We start from the raw sequence: 12,842 nt of genomic DNA, 5'->3' as shown, positions 1-12,842 counted from the left end.
CGAGTGACTGCTCAAGGTCCCACACTGAGTTAAGGTCAATACTGGGCCCAGACCTCAGATGTCTCAGCTTTCAGTTCAGTGTTCTCTTAGCCTACCTCACTGCCCCAATTCTCTAACTTCCAAGCAATTTCACTGTCACTTAATATTACTCCATTTACTGCAAGCCACTGTTGTCTGACAGGGTCATCAAAAGCAAACGTGCTGAAGCATTAGCCTCAACAAGGGAAAAATGTGCTATTGGGCCATCCTTGTGCAGAAATAAAGATACATCCTACAATTCCAGAGCTGGATCATCCTGACAAGTCAATTACCTAGACCACAGGAACTGGGGAAACTGAGACCCTCAAGGAAAATGACACATTCCTATTGCTAGTTAAGTTAATGTCAGCACTTTAGCTAAAACTAGTCTCCTGACTTCTTGAAAGCATTAGGTGCAATTCTTAAAGCACAGTGCTCAAGTCCCACAGTTTAGAAAACCTGGGTTTGAGTCCCAGCTTATCTGGGTAGCTCTGGACAAATGTTGGCAAAAATAAGAAGAGGCTCAAGGATAATGGCATGACTTTTTTTTTTTTTTCTGAGAAGGAAGCACTGTTTCACACTCATAGGCAGACAAGGCCTACACAGAAGACTGCGAACTTCCTAATTTGTGACCAGTTTTATCTAGTGACAGGATTTAAGAGAGGCTATTAATTCTCCTCTTAAAAACCCAAAGTATTCAAAATTAATACAACACTCATGAAGGAAAAAGAATACATTCTGAACCAGCCTCTGCTGGAGGTGCCATCTATTTTTCTAATCAGCCAGTAGGAACCTGCATTCCTTTTTCTGCTTAGCCTAAAGAACTTTAGTCTCAATGACCCATAGGGGAAAAAAAAAGTGTTTCTCCCTCAAATGTAAGATGGTAACTGAAGAAAATAAAGGTGCAATATTTCTGTAGCCCTCAGTGGAAGGAAAACAAAAACACCAGAGCTCCACACTGAATTGCCTCAGAGCCATGAACTGAAGAAGCCTGTATGGAGACTTCTGGTCAAAATGGTGGCGTAGGCAGACATGGCTCACCTCTTTGCACAAGCACATCAAAATTATAACTAAAATATAGAACCGCCACCACTCAGAACCACCAGACTGAGTTGAATGGGAGTCGAACAACTACAGAATTAAAGAACCAGATCCATCCAGACTGGCAGGAGGGGCACAGATAAGGAACAGGCTGGCCCCACATCCATGTGCAGTGGATAAAAATTTGGGAAGGGTATCTTGGGAGTGAGGAGTCCCAGCCCCACACCAGGTCCCCCAGACCAGGGTTCCAGTGCCAGGAAGATAAGTCCCCACAACTTCTGGCTGCAAAAGCCAGCAGGGATTGAGTCAGTGGAAGAAACTACTGGATCCCCAAGCAATTCACCTTAAAGAACCCACACATGAACTCACCTAAGCAGACTCACTCCCTCTGAGCTCCAGCACTGAGGTAGCAGCTTGAAAGGCACCAGTGGTATACAGGGAGGAACTGAAGTGTCTGGCATCAAGGTGAGCAGAGGCCATTGTCCCTTTTCTGAACCCTCCCTCTACAAAGCTGGCAAGCTAGTGCCATATCTGAGTCTCCATCAACCTGGCTAACACTGTTTGATCCTCTTTGGAGATCCCCAAGACTCCACCCCACCTAACTTATGGGCCCACCCAAGCTGTTTTGCCGTATGAATGCTGCACAGCTTCCTAAATCCTCTCAAACAAGCAACAGCTGGCCTCCATGAGCCCCAAGCCCAGCACTAGCAGCAGCCAGCCTAGACTCACAGCTTGGATTTGCCAGGGGATCTCCAAGCTCAGCATAAGTAGGAGCCATTTCAGATTGCTTTATAAGTCAGGCAGGGTGCCACGGGAAAAAACACAGGTGACCTTGGCCTACACCACCTAAGACACCCCAGGGCCAGTGGACCCAGTGGACAGCTACAGACCACATCAGAGCACCACCACCCTGCCCCTGTACAGCTGATCCTCCACTGAGGGCAGAGGCTGGTGGTCAGTGGTCACAGTCAGCCCTTGCAGCTGACTGGCCTGGGTAAACCCCTCCCATTGATCTGCCAACAGCAACCAAGGCTCAACTATTAGAGGAGGGTGTATTCAGCCCACATGAAGGTTGCCAGCTTGGGTGATAGGGAAGGCTGTGCCACTGGACCCTACAGGACACCTACTACATTAGGCCACACTACAATACACAGAATCAAAGCAGCTCTACCTAATACAGAGAAGCTCCCAAAATGAGGAGACAAAGGAACATGGCCCAAATGAAAGAAGAGATCATAACTCCAAGAAAAGAACTAAACAAAATAGAGATAAGCAATCTATCAGATGCAGAGTTCACACACAGTGGTTATAAGGATGCTCAAGGACGTTAGTGAGGACCTCAGCAACATAAAAAAGATCTAGTCAGAAACGAAACATACACTAAGTGAAATAAAGAGCAATCTACAGAGAAACAACAGTAGAGTGGATAAGGCAGAGAATCAAATCAATGATTTGGAACATAAGGAAGCAAAAAACCATCAATCAGAACAACAAGGAGAAAAAAAAGACACCAAAAAATGAGGAAAGTATAAGCAGCCTCTGGGACAACTTCAAGCGTTCCAACATTCACATCACAGGGGTGCCAGAAGGACAAGAAGAAAAGCAAGAAATTGGAAATCTATTTGGAAAAATAGTGAAAGACAACTTCCCTAATTGGGTGAAGGAAATACACATGCAAGTCCAGGAAGAACACAGAATCCCAAACAAGATGGAGGCAAAGAGGCCCACTCCAAGACACAACATAATTAAAATGCCAAAGGTTAAAGATAAAAGAGAAAATCTTAAAAGCATCAAGAGAAAAGCAGTTAGTTACCTACAGGGGGGTTTCCTTAAGACTGTCTGCTGATTTCTCAAAATAAACTTTGCAGGTTAGAGGGGATTGGCAAGAAATATTCAAATACATGAAAAGCAGGGACCTACAGTCAAGATTGCTCTAACCAGGAAAGCTATCACTTAGAATTGAAGGGCAGATAATGAGCTTCCCAGAGAAGAAAAAAAACTAAAGGCAATTCATCATCACCAAATCATTACTGTATAAAATGTTAAGGAGACTTATTTAAGAAAAAAATCAAAACTATGAACAATAAAATGACAAAAATACATATCTATCAACAGTTGAATCTAAAAAACAAACTAAGCAAATAAGAAAAACAGAGACAGAATCATGGATACAGAGGTTTTGATGGTTGCCTTGATAGAAGGGGGTGTGAGGGAATGGGTGAAAGGGTGAAAAGGCGAGGGCATTAAGAAATACAAATACTGTAGGCAGTTACGGAATAGCCATGGGGATGTAAAGTACAGTATAGGAAATGCAGCCAAAGAACTCGTACACATGACCCATGGACATGAACAATGCAGGGGGGGTGCTTGAGGTAATGGGTGGTCCTGGATGGAGGGGGGGTAAAGGGGTAAAATCAGGACAACTGTAATAGCATAATGAATAAAATAGAATTTAAAAGAAAGAAGCCTGTCTGTTCTACATTCAGCTAAACTCTTATAATTATTGCGCCTCTTACAGTTCTCCTCTTCCCATCACTACAGGGGCCTGACTTGCTACAACTGCTCATCTGTTACACATAACCCCAAATTACTTTTTCCTCTTTTAAAAATATACTTTATTGATTGTGCTATTACAGTTGTCCCAATTTTTCCCCCTTTACCTCCCTTTGCCTGGTACCCTCATTACCTTCAGCAATTCCCCCAACCCCCCTTAGTTCATGTCGATGGATTGTGCATATAAGTTCTTTGGCTTCTCCATTTTCTACACTATTCTTAACACCTTCCTGTCTATTTTTTTAAGTATATTTTACTGATTATGTTGTTACAGTAGTCCCAATTTTTTTCCCCTTTGTGCCCCTCTGCCCAGTACCCCACTTCCCAGCAGCAACCCCTTAGTTAATATCCATGGGTCATACATATAAGTTCTTTGGCTTCACCCTTTCCTATATTACTAACTTCCTCCTTCTATTTTGTACCAACCAATTATGCTTCTTAATCCCTGCAGCATTCCCCCATTTCTCCCCCTTCCCCCTCCCAGTGGATAACCCTGCAAATGATCCTCATACCTATGATCCTGTTCCTATTCTGGTTTGCTTAGTTGGATTTTTTTTTCTTTTTTAGATTCAGTTGTTGATAGTTGTGAGTTTGTTGTCATTTTAATGTTCATAATATTGATCTTCTTTTTCTTAAGTAAGTCCCTTTGACATTTCATATAATAATGGCTTGGTGATGAACTCCTTTAGCTTTACCTTGTCTGGGAAGCACTATCTGCCCTTCCATTCTAAATGATAGCTTTGTTGGACAGAGTAATTTTGGTTGTAGGTCCTTGCTTTTCATCACATTGAATACTTCTTGCCAGCCCCTTCTTGCCTGCAAAGTTTCTTTTGAGAAATCAGCTGATAAGTCTTATAGGCACCCCTTTGTAGGTAACTCTCTGCTTTTCTCTTGCTGCTCTTAAGATTATCGCTTTATCTTGAACCTTTGGCATTTTAATTATGCTGTGTCTTGGTGTGGTCCTTTTCTAGCTTGTTTGGGACTCTCTGTGCTTCCTGGACTTGTATGTCTATTTCCTTCGCCAAATTTGGGGAGTTTTTTTCCTTATTTTCTCACATAAGCTTTTAATTTCTTGCTCATCCTCTTCTCCTTCTGGCACCCCTATGGTTCAGATGTTGGCATGTTTAAGGTAGTCCCAGAGGTTCTGAAGCCTCTCTTCATTTTTTTCAATTCTTGCTTTCTCATTCTGTACTGGTTGATTATTTCTTCCTTATGTTCCAAATAATTGATTTGAACCCTAGCTTCCTTCCCTTTGCCATTGGTTTTGTGTGGATTTTCCTTTGTTTCATTTAGCACAGCCTTCACTTCTTCCCTTATGCGTTTCCCATACTTAAGCATATCTGTCAAGCCTGTGAGCACCTTTATCACCAGCGTTTTGAACTTTCAATCTGTTAGGTTGGTTATCTCCTCATCGCTTAGTTCTCCCACTGGAACATTGATCCATTCCCCCTTTCATACTTCTCTGTCTCATCTTGACAGGTTCCTGTGTATGTTTACCTCTGTGTCTTAGGTAGAGCTGTCACACCTGTTACATTGTAAGGAGCAGAGCCTCAGGTATTCTTCAGTACAGGGCAACAATGCCACTTGCTCAGCACTTGCCCCTTTTCCAGGCACTTCTCCCATTTCCATATGGGACTGGTGCCTCTCTAGTTATTGCCCAGGCTGTCGTTCCCAGAGTGAGTGGGTCTGCTGATGTTCTAGGACTGTGTGGGCCCTTTAAACAAGCAGACTCTGCTGAGAGACTGGCAGTTTCTTCCTCCGCCCCAAGCCCCACTGGTTTGCACAATCAGAAGCAGTGAGGCTTTATTTTCCCTGGTGCGGGTACCGTGAGCTGCGTGTCTGGTCTGGTGCTGGGAGCGCTCCCCAGGTGTCCCTCCCAACTTTTTAAAACGTGTGACTGCGCTTTCTGCTGCCCTGTTTCTGCCACCACTGCCGCTGCCACCACACCACGTCTTCTCTGACCTGGCTTTGCCCCTCCTTCCTGTCTGGATGAATATTTCTTCTTTATATCTTTGTTTGTTGGACTTCCATGCAGTTTGATTTTCTGGAACTTCTGGTTGTCTCTAGTTTTGAGGTAGCTGTATTCCTTCTTAGTTGTGGAGGAAGACGCAGCGTGTCTGTTCGTCTTGGCCCGAAGTCCTTCCCTAATTCTTAAAATGACCCACTTTGTGGGGTGCTCCTAGAAAGCTAGGCCACTCCTACCTAAAAGAGCCTATGTGCTTAACATAAAGCTCTCACTCTCAGGCTGTATACGTTACTTTTATGGACTGTATTCAATGTATTCTGATTTTTACTGAATGAAATAGTCTGGATTCTCTGTTTCTTAATTCATGAAAAATCAGAATCTTAATTAAAAGAAGGATGGCTAACAGAAGCAGAAACAGACAAGAGAAGCTTTCTCAGAGAATTTCAAACTAAAGCATCCTCATTCATTTCTGAACAAGTGCACTAGTATTGCCTATATCATGCATTAACGACGGCCCATCTTTTATCTCTTGAATTTATCACTATGAACATTTTCATAGATTCTTTCTGGTATCCACTTGGTCTACTCCTGGGAGACAGTGATAACTATGTGACTGTATAGGTACAGTGCCATGAACACTGTAAGTGCTAATGTGTTAGATTGGTCCCCATTTCGTCACCACCTGTTTTCTCCCACCTCCTAGAAATCTGGCTTTCATGCCATCATTTTATCAAAACTTGTGAAAAACATCAATGACCATTTTATTCTCAAGTCCAAAAGCCTTTTTTTCTCACATTTCAGTCTTCTTGACTTCTCTGTACTATGAGCCGTCCTATCCTCAAAATGTACTCCTCCCTTGTGTGTTGAATTTAGACTAGCAGAAGACTACAGGCTCCTGCCACACAGTACCATCTGCTTCGAGGACTGGGCAATCTCATCTTTCCCTACAGCTCTTACTCTTATCCCCAGTGAAGTGACTTCCAAACCTGAGTCTTTTGTTCTGACCCCAATACCCAAATTTCCTATTGTTCTTGTATATTATATTGTACGTGGATATTGTGAAGGCACCTTAATCATATTCAAAGCTGAACTCATGATCCCTATCCCAAGCCTTATCTTCTTTTTCCCCTTTTGTGCTTTTATCTTGGTTAATGCCTTAATTTTCCTTCTAGGTTGGGCATTAAATTTCCAACTCATCTTTATCTCATTTTCCCTCTTCATTGCTCTTATCTAGTGAGTAGTTTTCTCCTTTAGGGAGCCAACCCCTCTTCCATTCACAGTGCAAAGTTAAGGTGAAGCCACTCACCCCATCACCTCTCCTTCAAGGGTGACCGTGTGGTCCATAGCCAATCATCATACTTCATTTCATCTCCTTGACTGCAGTGATGGATTCAGTGATATACACAGGATTCAAGTTGGGTCAAGTGTACTTTCTCCTAAAACTGAATCGTGAACCCAGGAAACCTGATCTGGAAACTTTTCATACTGACTCCTCCTGGCAACAGTCCCTGAGAGATTGTCCATTTGCTCTGCTTCCTGCTCTTCCTGAAACCTGGACCTTCAGCTATTGCTCTCATATTGTGAGCTATCCAATATTCTTTCAATAAATTCTGCTGTCTTCTCCAAATATTTAATACCCAGATGGCTGCTTACAACCAAGGAATCTTCATACAGCCTGTGATTTTTTTTTCCTTCCACGAAGTCCCCTTAATTTGGCCCTACTTTCTTACTTTCACTGGCATATTTATTACCTTTTGATAAAACTTTTTCAATGACCTTCTAGCACATAAACCACTCCAAATATCACTATAAGAGTTATTTTTCTAAATCACAGAAGATCATAATGTTTCTTTTCAAAAGCATTCAGAGGTACCCCACTATAAAGACAACAAATTTCAACCTTCTCAGCCTACCATTCAGGCCTTCCAGTCTGGTCCCAGTTTACCTTTGTTTTTTCCCCCATGGCTTACTTCTGCCCATTTACCCCATCCCTGGCCTACTCCACTCCAGTTACTTAGGACTACGTGCTGTTCCAAAAATATGCCTTGACTCTCTCATCTTGTTTGTTGCTTGTGCTGCCCTTTCTCTCTGAAACATTCTTTCCCTAAACTCTGCCTTTCACCCTGCAAGGCTTATCCAAATTCTCCTATTCCACAAGATCTTCTGTGGTAGGCAGAGTAATCCCCATGCCCCCCAAAGATGTCCACATTTTAATCTCTGGAAGCTGTAATTATGTTACCATATATGTAAGGAGATTTAAGGCTGCAGATGAAATTAAGGTTGTTACTCAGATGGACTTGAACTGGAGATTATCCTGGATTATCTGGGAAGGCACAATGTAATTTCAAGAGTCCTTACAAACTGGAAGAGGGAGACAAAAGAGGGCAATGATATGAGAAGGTCTCAACCCACTATTGGCTTTGAATATGGAGGAAAGGGTCCATGAGCCAAGAAATGTGGGCAGCTTCTGAAGCTGAAAAAGGCAAGGAAACATTCTCCCCCAGAGTCTTCAGAAGGGTGTACAATCCTGCCAACACTTGATTTTAGCCCAGTGTAAGACTGCTAACGTATAGAACTGTAAGATGATAAATATGTGTTAAGCCATTAAGGTTGTGGTAAGTTGTTAGAGCAGCCATTGAAAACTAATAACATGTTCCTAGAGCACGCTTTATCTCAGAGATGCAGTTTCTTAAAAAGAAATAATACTTCCATTAACAGTCATGTAGGGTTGCACAGAAAGAACACATCAAAACAGGTACCAAAGAAGATATTCTTATTATTGCTGAAAAAGTCTGCTTTGAAGCACTTTCTTTAGATCTACCTCAATCATTCTTTCAACATGTACCAACACTGTCAATGTGCCAGCAAAGAATACAAATCTGAATAATGAAGAACCCCTGTCCTCAAGAAGGTAACAGGGCATTGGGGAACACAGAAAAGTTAACAGAAGATCATGTAACATGAAACTTACAATATCCAGCAAACCTAGGTGGCATGGGAGTATGTAGTAGGAACACCTAACCAAGTTTTGAGTCCAGGAAAGGACTCTTAGAGAAAATGATGTCTAAGTTGAGACTTACGAGATGACCAAGAGTTAAAATAAGAGTGTGTAAGGTGGGGTGGGGGTTATACCCAAGCAAATGAAAACAAGTGTATGCAAAGCCCTAGAACAAGTAGTGAGTGTGGCTGGACCACAGAGAGAGTGATAGACAAAGATAAAGCAAAAGACGAATGCAGGGGCATATCACCCAGGACGATGTAAAACAAAAGAGATAATCAATCTATCTGAAAAGCAGAAAGTGAACTAAAGGGAGGCAAAATTAGAGAAAAGGAAACCACATGAGATAGTTCTTAAGTAAAGAGTAAAGGCATCATTCATCCACTCACTCAATCTTGCTTCCATTTCAACGAATAATTATTTTACAGCCTACTATGGGCCTGTGCTAGGCTCTGGGAGTAAGGAGGATAATCCCTGCCCTCGTTGAAGTTAGAGACTTTTGCAGGGAGACAGACATATTAATTAGGGAGAAATGATCCATGAGACATGGGAAGTAAAGGAAAGGTGAATCAAGGATGACATCTAATTTCTGCTAAGTATATGGTGGAGCCATCTACTGAGATGGGGAATAGTAAAGGTAGACTAAGTTCAGCTAGGGGTAGATGAGAAATTCCACCTTGGACAGTCATTCATTGAAGAGACACTTATTTGATGGGGATAAGGGCAGCTATACCTGCCCTTATTCCCAGTAGGACCCTAAATCAGGAAATAATCTCAATAGGGAATGGTCATGATTTATTTACTTTTTGACCATGATAATACATCTGGAAATACTTGTATCAAAAAAGCGAATTACCTATTTTTTTCCAACAGCATTTACTTAGTACCTACTATGTGAACACAGTGAACAAAACTGACTAATCCTGTTCTCAAAGGGTTTATATCCCAGCAATGCATGCTAGAAATCTGCAGTCCCACACACACGCTCAGCATGCCTGCCAGGGCCACCTGCTGCCAGAGGCTATGCTGCCTTCTCCCCTCAGGCCGTGCCATGCTTCCAGGGGGAGAACAATCACAACTGGACACACTGCTCTAGAAAGGAAATTTAATCGTAAGGACATAAGTGAGGACACCTTGATTTGGATTCCTAGATCTTCTCCTTAGTCTCTGTGTCCTTGGGCTGGATATTGTGCCTAATATCAAATATAACATGGCACAATACAAGCCTTCAGGAGGTTTCAAGTTTTTTGAGATAATAATAAAAATCTTTCCTATATTTTGATTCTTTCATAAGCATTAAGATGGAAGTTTCAGAAATTTTCTGAAATTTTAAACAAAATCTTGCTGTTACGGAGTGAAGATGTGAATATACATACACACACACACACACTTAGCAGGCTGTAAATGAACACATCTACTTTGTCTTAAATCCTCTCCTTGGCCCCCAAAAGCCTGGAGATGTGATAAAATCTTGACCTGACAAAAAAATGTGGGGTATTTTGGGCTCTTCTAACAAGCACAGAAGCACAGACTTGTGGAAGAACAAATGCTGGAGAAACTGAGATGAAGGGACGTAAGTATGAAAAGAAAACAATGTTAAGCACAGGGCTACCTGGCCCTTGCGGTTTTCAGGACTGAATTCCCATAGGGCCTGTTGGATTAAGGAGTGTGCACAGAGAAACTAACACCTTTATGGACTGGAAAATGAGAGATTTGGGAAAGAGAGCCACAAGCTATGCTCTCTTAGGGGAACAGGAACTGTCCCCCAGTTCCTGAGCGGTCCTGTGGAAGACAGTCCATCCAACCGTCACTTTTGCGGCAGGCTGGCAGAAGTGCACACTCCAGCCTCTTATAAGTGCATGTTTTGAGCTAGGACTTGTGGCCCCAGAAACAATGAAGTGGCACAACTCCAGCTGCAGGTTGGGGATAAGTCCTTTGCCTCCACACATAAAACATGGGGAAGTAACCCTAGCACAAAGAGGCTGGACAACAGTTGGGGTTTACTGTACTGTGTCCCCGGCCTGGGCAATGGGTATGTGGTGTGCATGGGTGGGATGGTGGGGCTCTTTGCTTTGAGCTAAGGGAGTCTGAATAGCAGTAAAAGTGAGAATTATCTTCATGTGGTTTCTTATTCCAAGGCCTACGGGTTGGGTCTCCCAGGAAGGAGGCCAGGCCCACAGGTCTTCATCTACGGCTTTTACGACTCTTAGGTGCGGCCTGGGGCTTCAAATGGACAAGGGCCAAAGTACAGCTATAGCTATTTTTTAAGGCATGAGGGTCGACAAAAGCCTGGCAGTTACCCACCCAGACTGTGAGTGGTACAGAGTAAGAACAGAAAAGATCAGAAAAGTATAGGTGCACAAATTGGCTGAGTCACATTCTTACAAATTCTCATTCATTAGATAATATATAAAAAACATTTAGCTCAGAGCTTGGTCCTTAGTAAGTGCTCAATAAATATAAAATATTTTTATACACTCACACAGTATACTCATGTATAGATACATACACATATCTATACCACTTTGGGGAACATTGCAGAGAGTCACTCTGCTTTCTGGGATAAAAGAAGGTCAAGGCTCCTGGGCCCATACGGGCAAGGTTCATTCTCATAACTGTCTTTGCAGCAGCACTGTAGACATTACAGGGAAAAGCCAAGACAAAGGACTGCAATCTGAAGATGTTCATTCTTCTCCTGTCCAGCCAAAGGTGGGCAAGGCGGGGGCCAGGGAGCAGAGTAAGGGCCACGGGGCTCTAGTACCACAAGGATGGCAAACAAAAGAGGCCTACATGAGGCAGATGTTTTCTGGGGCAAACAAGACTCCACAGTGAACCCATAGGGCTATAGGGAGGGACATTTCAACACAATCTGTTGCACAGGATTTTGCCCCTCCATCCCTATTTTTCCTCAATTCTTGTCAGAAGACCTCACTCAAATAGAATCTTTGTTCTCAATCTCACGTTCTTGTTTTTCCTTCCTGGCCTTCTCACATTCATGTTTCTTAGTTGTACCCACTTCCATTAACCTCTTGAAACTACCTTTTCAGATGCACGGCCAGCCCTGTAGCAACAGGAGTGAGGTTTCCCTGTGGGGCATCCTAAGGGGCCAGGTTGGTTCCTGACACCTACTTTACACATCTAATTCTGTTTTGGCAGCGTCAACACAAACCCCAAATGCCTAATCTGATCATCTGTGCTCCATTTTCTTGTTTGTCTCAAATAGAAAGCACAATACTTAATAATCTGGTTTTACTTAAAAGTATGCCTTTTTTAGACGGCTAAGAAATTGTCTTCCTTAAAAGTTAATTATTTCACCCTGCAGGCTTTGCTCACAAATTTACCCACTTGCAATAATGTGCATAACACTGAACGCATGCTCTTAACAATTGAGACTGCTTGATAGCATGAAAATGGAAATGTTATGTGAGAAGCAATATGCAAATAACAAATAAGTTGACAACTATGTAAAATGAAAATGGCCCAGAAATCAAACAAAAGCAAAAATTTGAATTGATTCTCTAAATGGGGAATAGTCTGAGTCCTAAAAACCTACCTTTCCCCATTAGGTCCCACTCTATTGATTAATTTTTCCATGGCTTCCTCTGTCGCCTTCAGTTTTTCTTGCAGTTGAACAAGGTCAAAATTGGCTGAAAAACAAGCATTGATCTAAGAACCACCATACACAACTCCCCAAACTCTTTTCTGAAAGACTCTACAATAATCCAGGCTGGTCCTGAGACTCAGAGAAGACACTGAGTTTCTCCAACTAATCCAGTTAGGACACAAAAGGTACTGCGGCCTGGGCACCAATATCTAAAGGATACATGTTTAGTGAGTGGTTAGCAAATCACTCTCTTACACACAGAAATGCAGCAGGACCAGCTAAGAAAATACCTACAAATGACAAATATATCCTTAAGTCACCCAAGGATAAATGAAGAAGGTAAACATACCCTTCCCCCCACCATTTTCTTCTTAAAATTAAAAGTTAATACATAGTATTATATTAGTTTCAAGTGTACAACATAGTTATTCAACATTAATACACCTAACAAAGTGATCACCATGCTATGTTCAGTAACATTCTGTCATAGTATTGACTATATTCCTTATGTTATACATTACATCCCCATGACTTCTTTATTTTATGACCAGAATTTTGCATTTCTTACTCACTTTCACCTTTTTGTCCTTTCCCCAAACCCCTTACCCTCTGGAAATCATCAGTTTTTTCTCTATGTCTATGAAACTGTTTCTGTTTTGTAC

At 42.2% G+C, this 12,842-nt stretch overlaps 1 protein-coding gene across 3 annotated transcripts in view; it reads right to left on the bottom strand.

Moving 5' to 3' along the window:
• Positions 1 to 12,842, bottom strand: part of RIC3 (RIC3 acetylcholine receptor chaperone) — a 33,140-nt gene that overhangs the window by 17,044 nt on the left and 3,254 nt on the right. For all 3 annotated transcript variants that reach the window (XM_090264269.1, XM_090264287.1, XM_090264279.1), the window contains exon 3: positions 12,130 to 12,223. In XM_090264269.1, coding sequence (XP_090120395.1) covers positions 12,130 to 12,223 — 94 coding nt within the window. The remainder of the gene's footprint in view (positions 1 to 12,129; positions 12,224 to 12,842) is intronic.

The sequence above is a fragment of the Furipterus horrens genome, unplaced genomic scaffold, assembly GCF_987537825.1.
Source record: "Furipterus horrens unplaced genomic scaffold, mFurHor1.1.pri manual_scaffold_2, whole genome shotgun sequence".
Classification (NCBI taxonomy): Eukaryota; Metazoa; Chordata; class Mammalia; order Chiroptera; family Furipteridae; genus Furipterus; species Furipterus horrens.
This window is presented reverse-complemented; position numbering and strand designations above follow the sequence as displayed.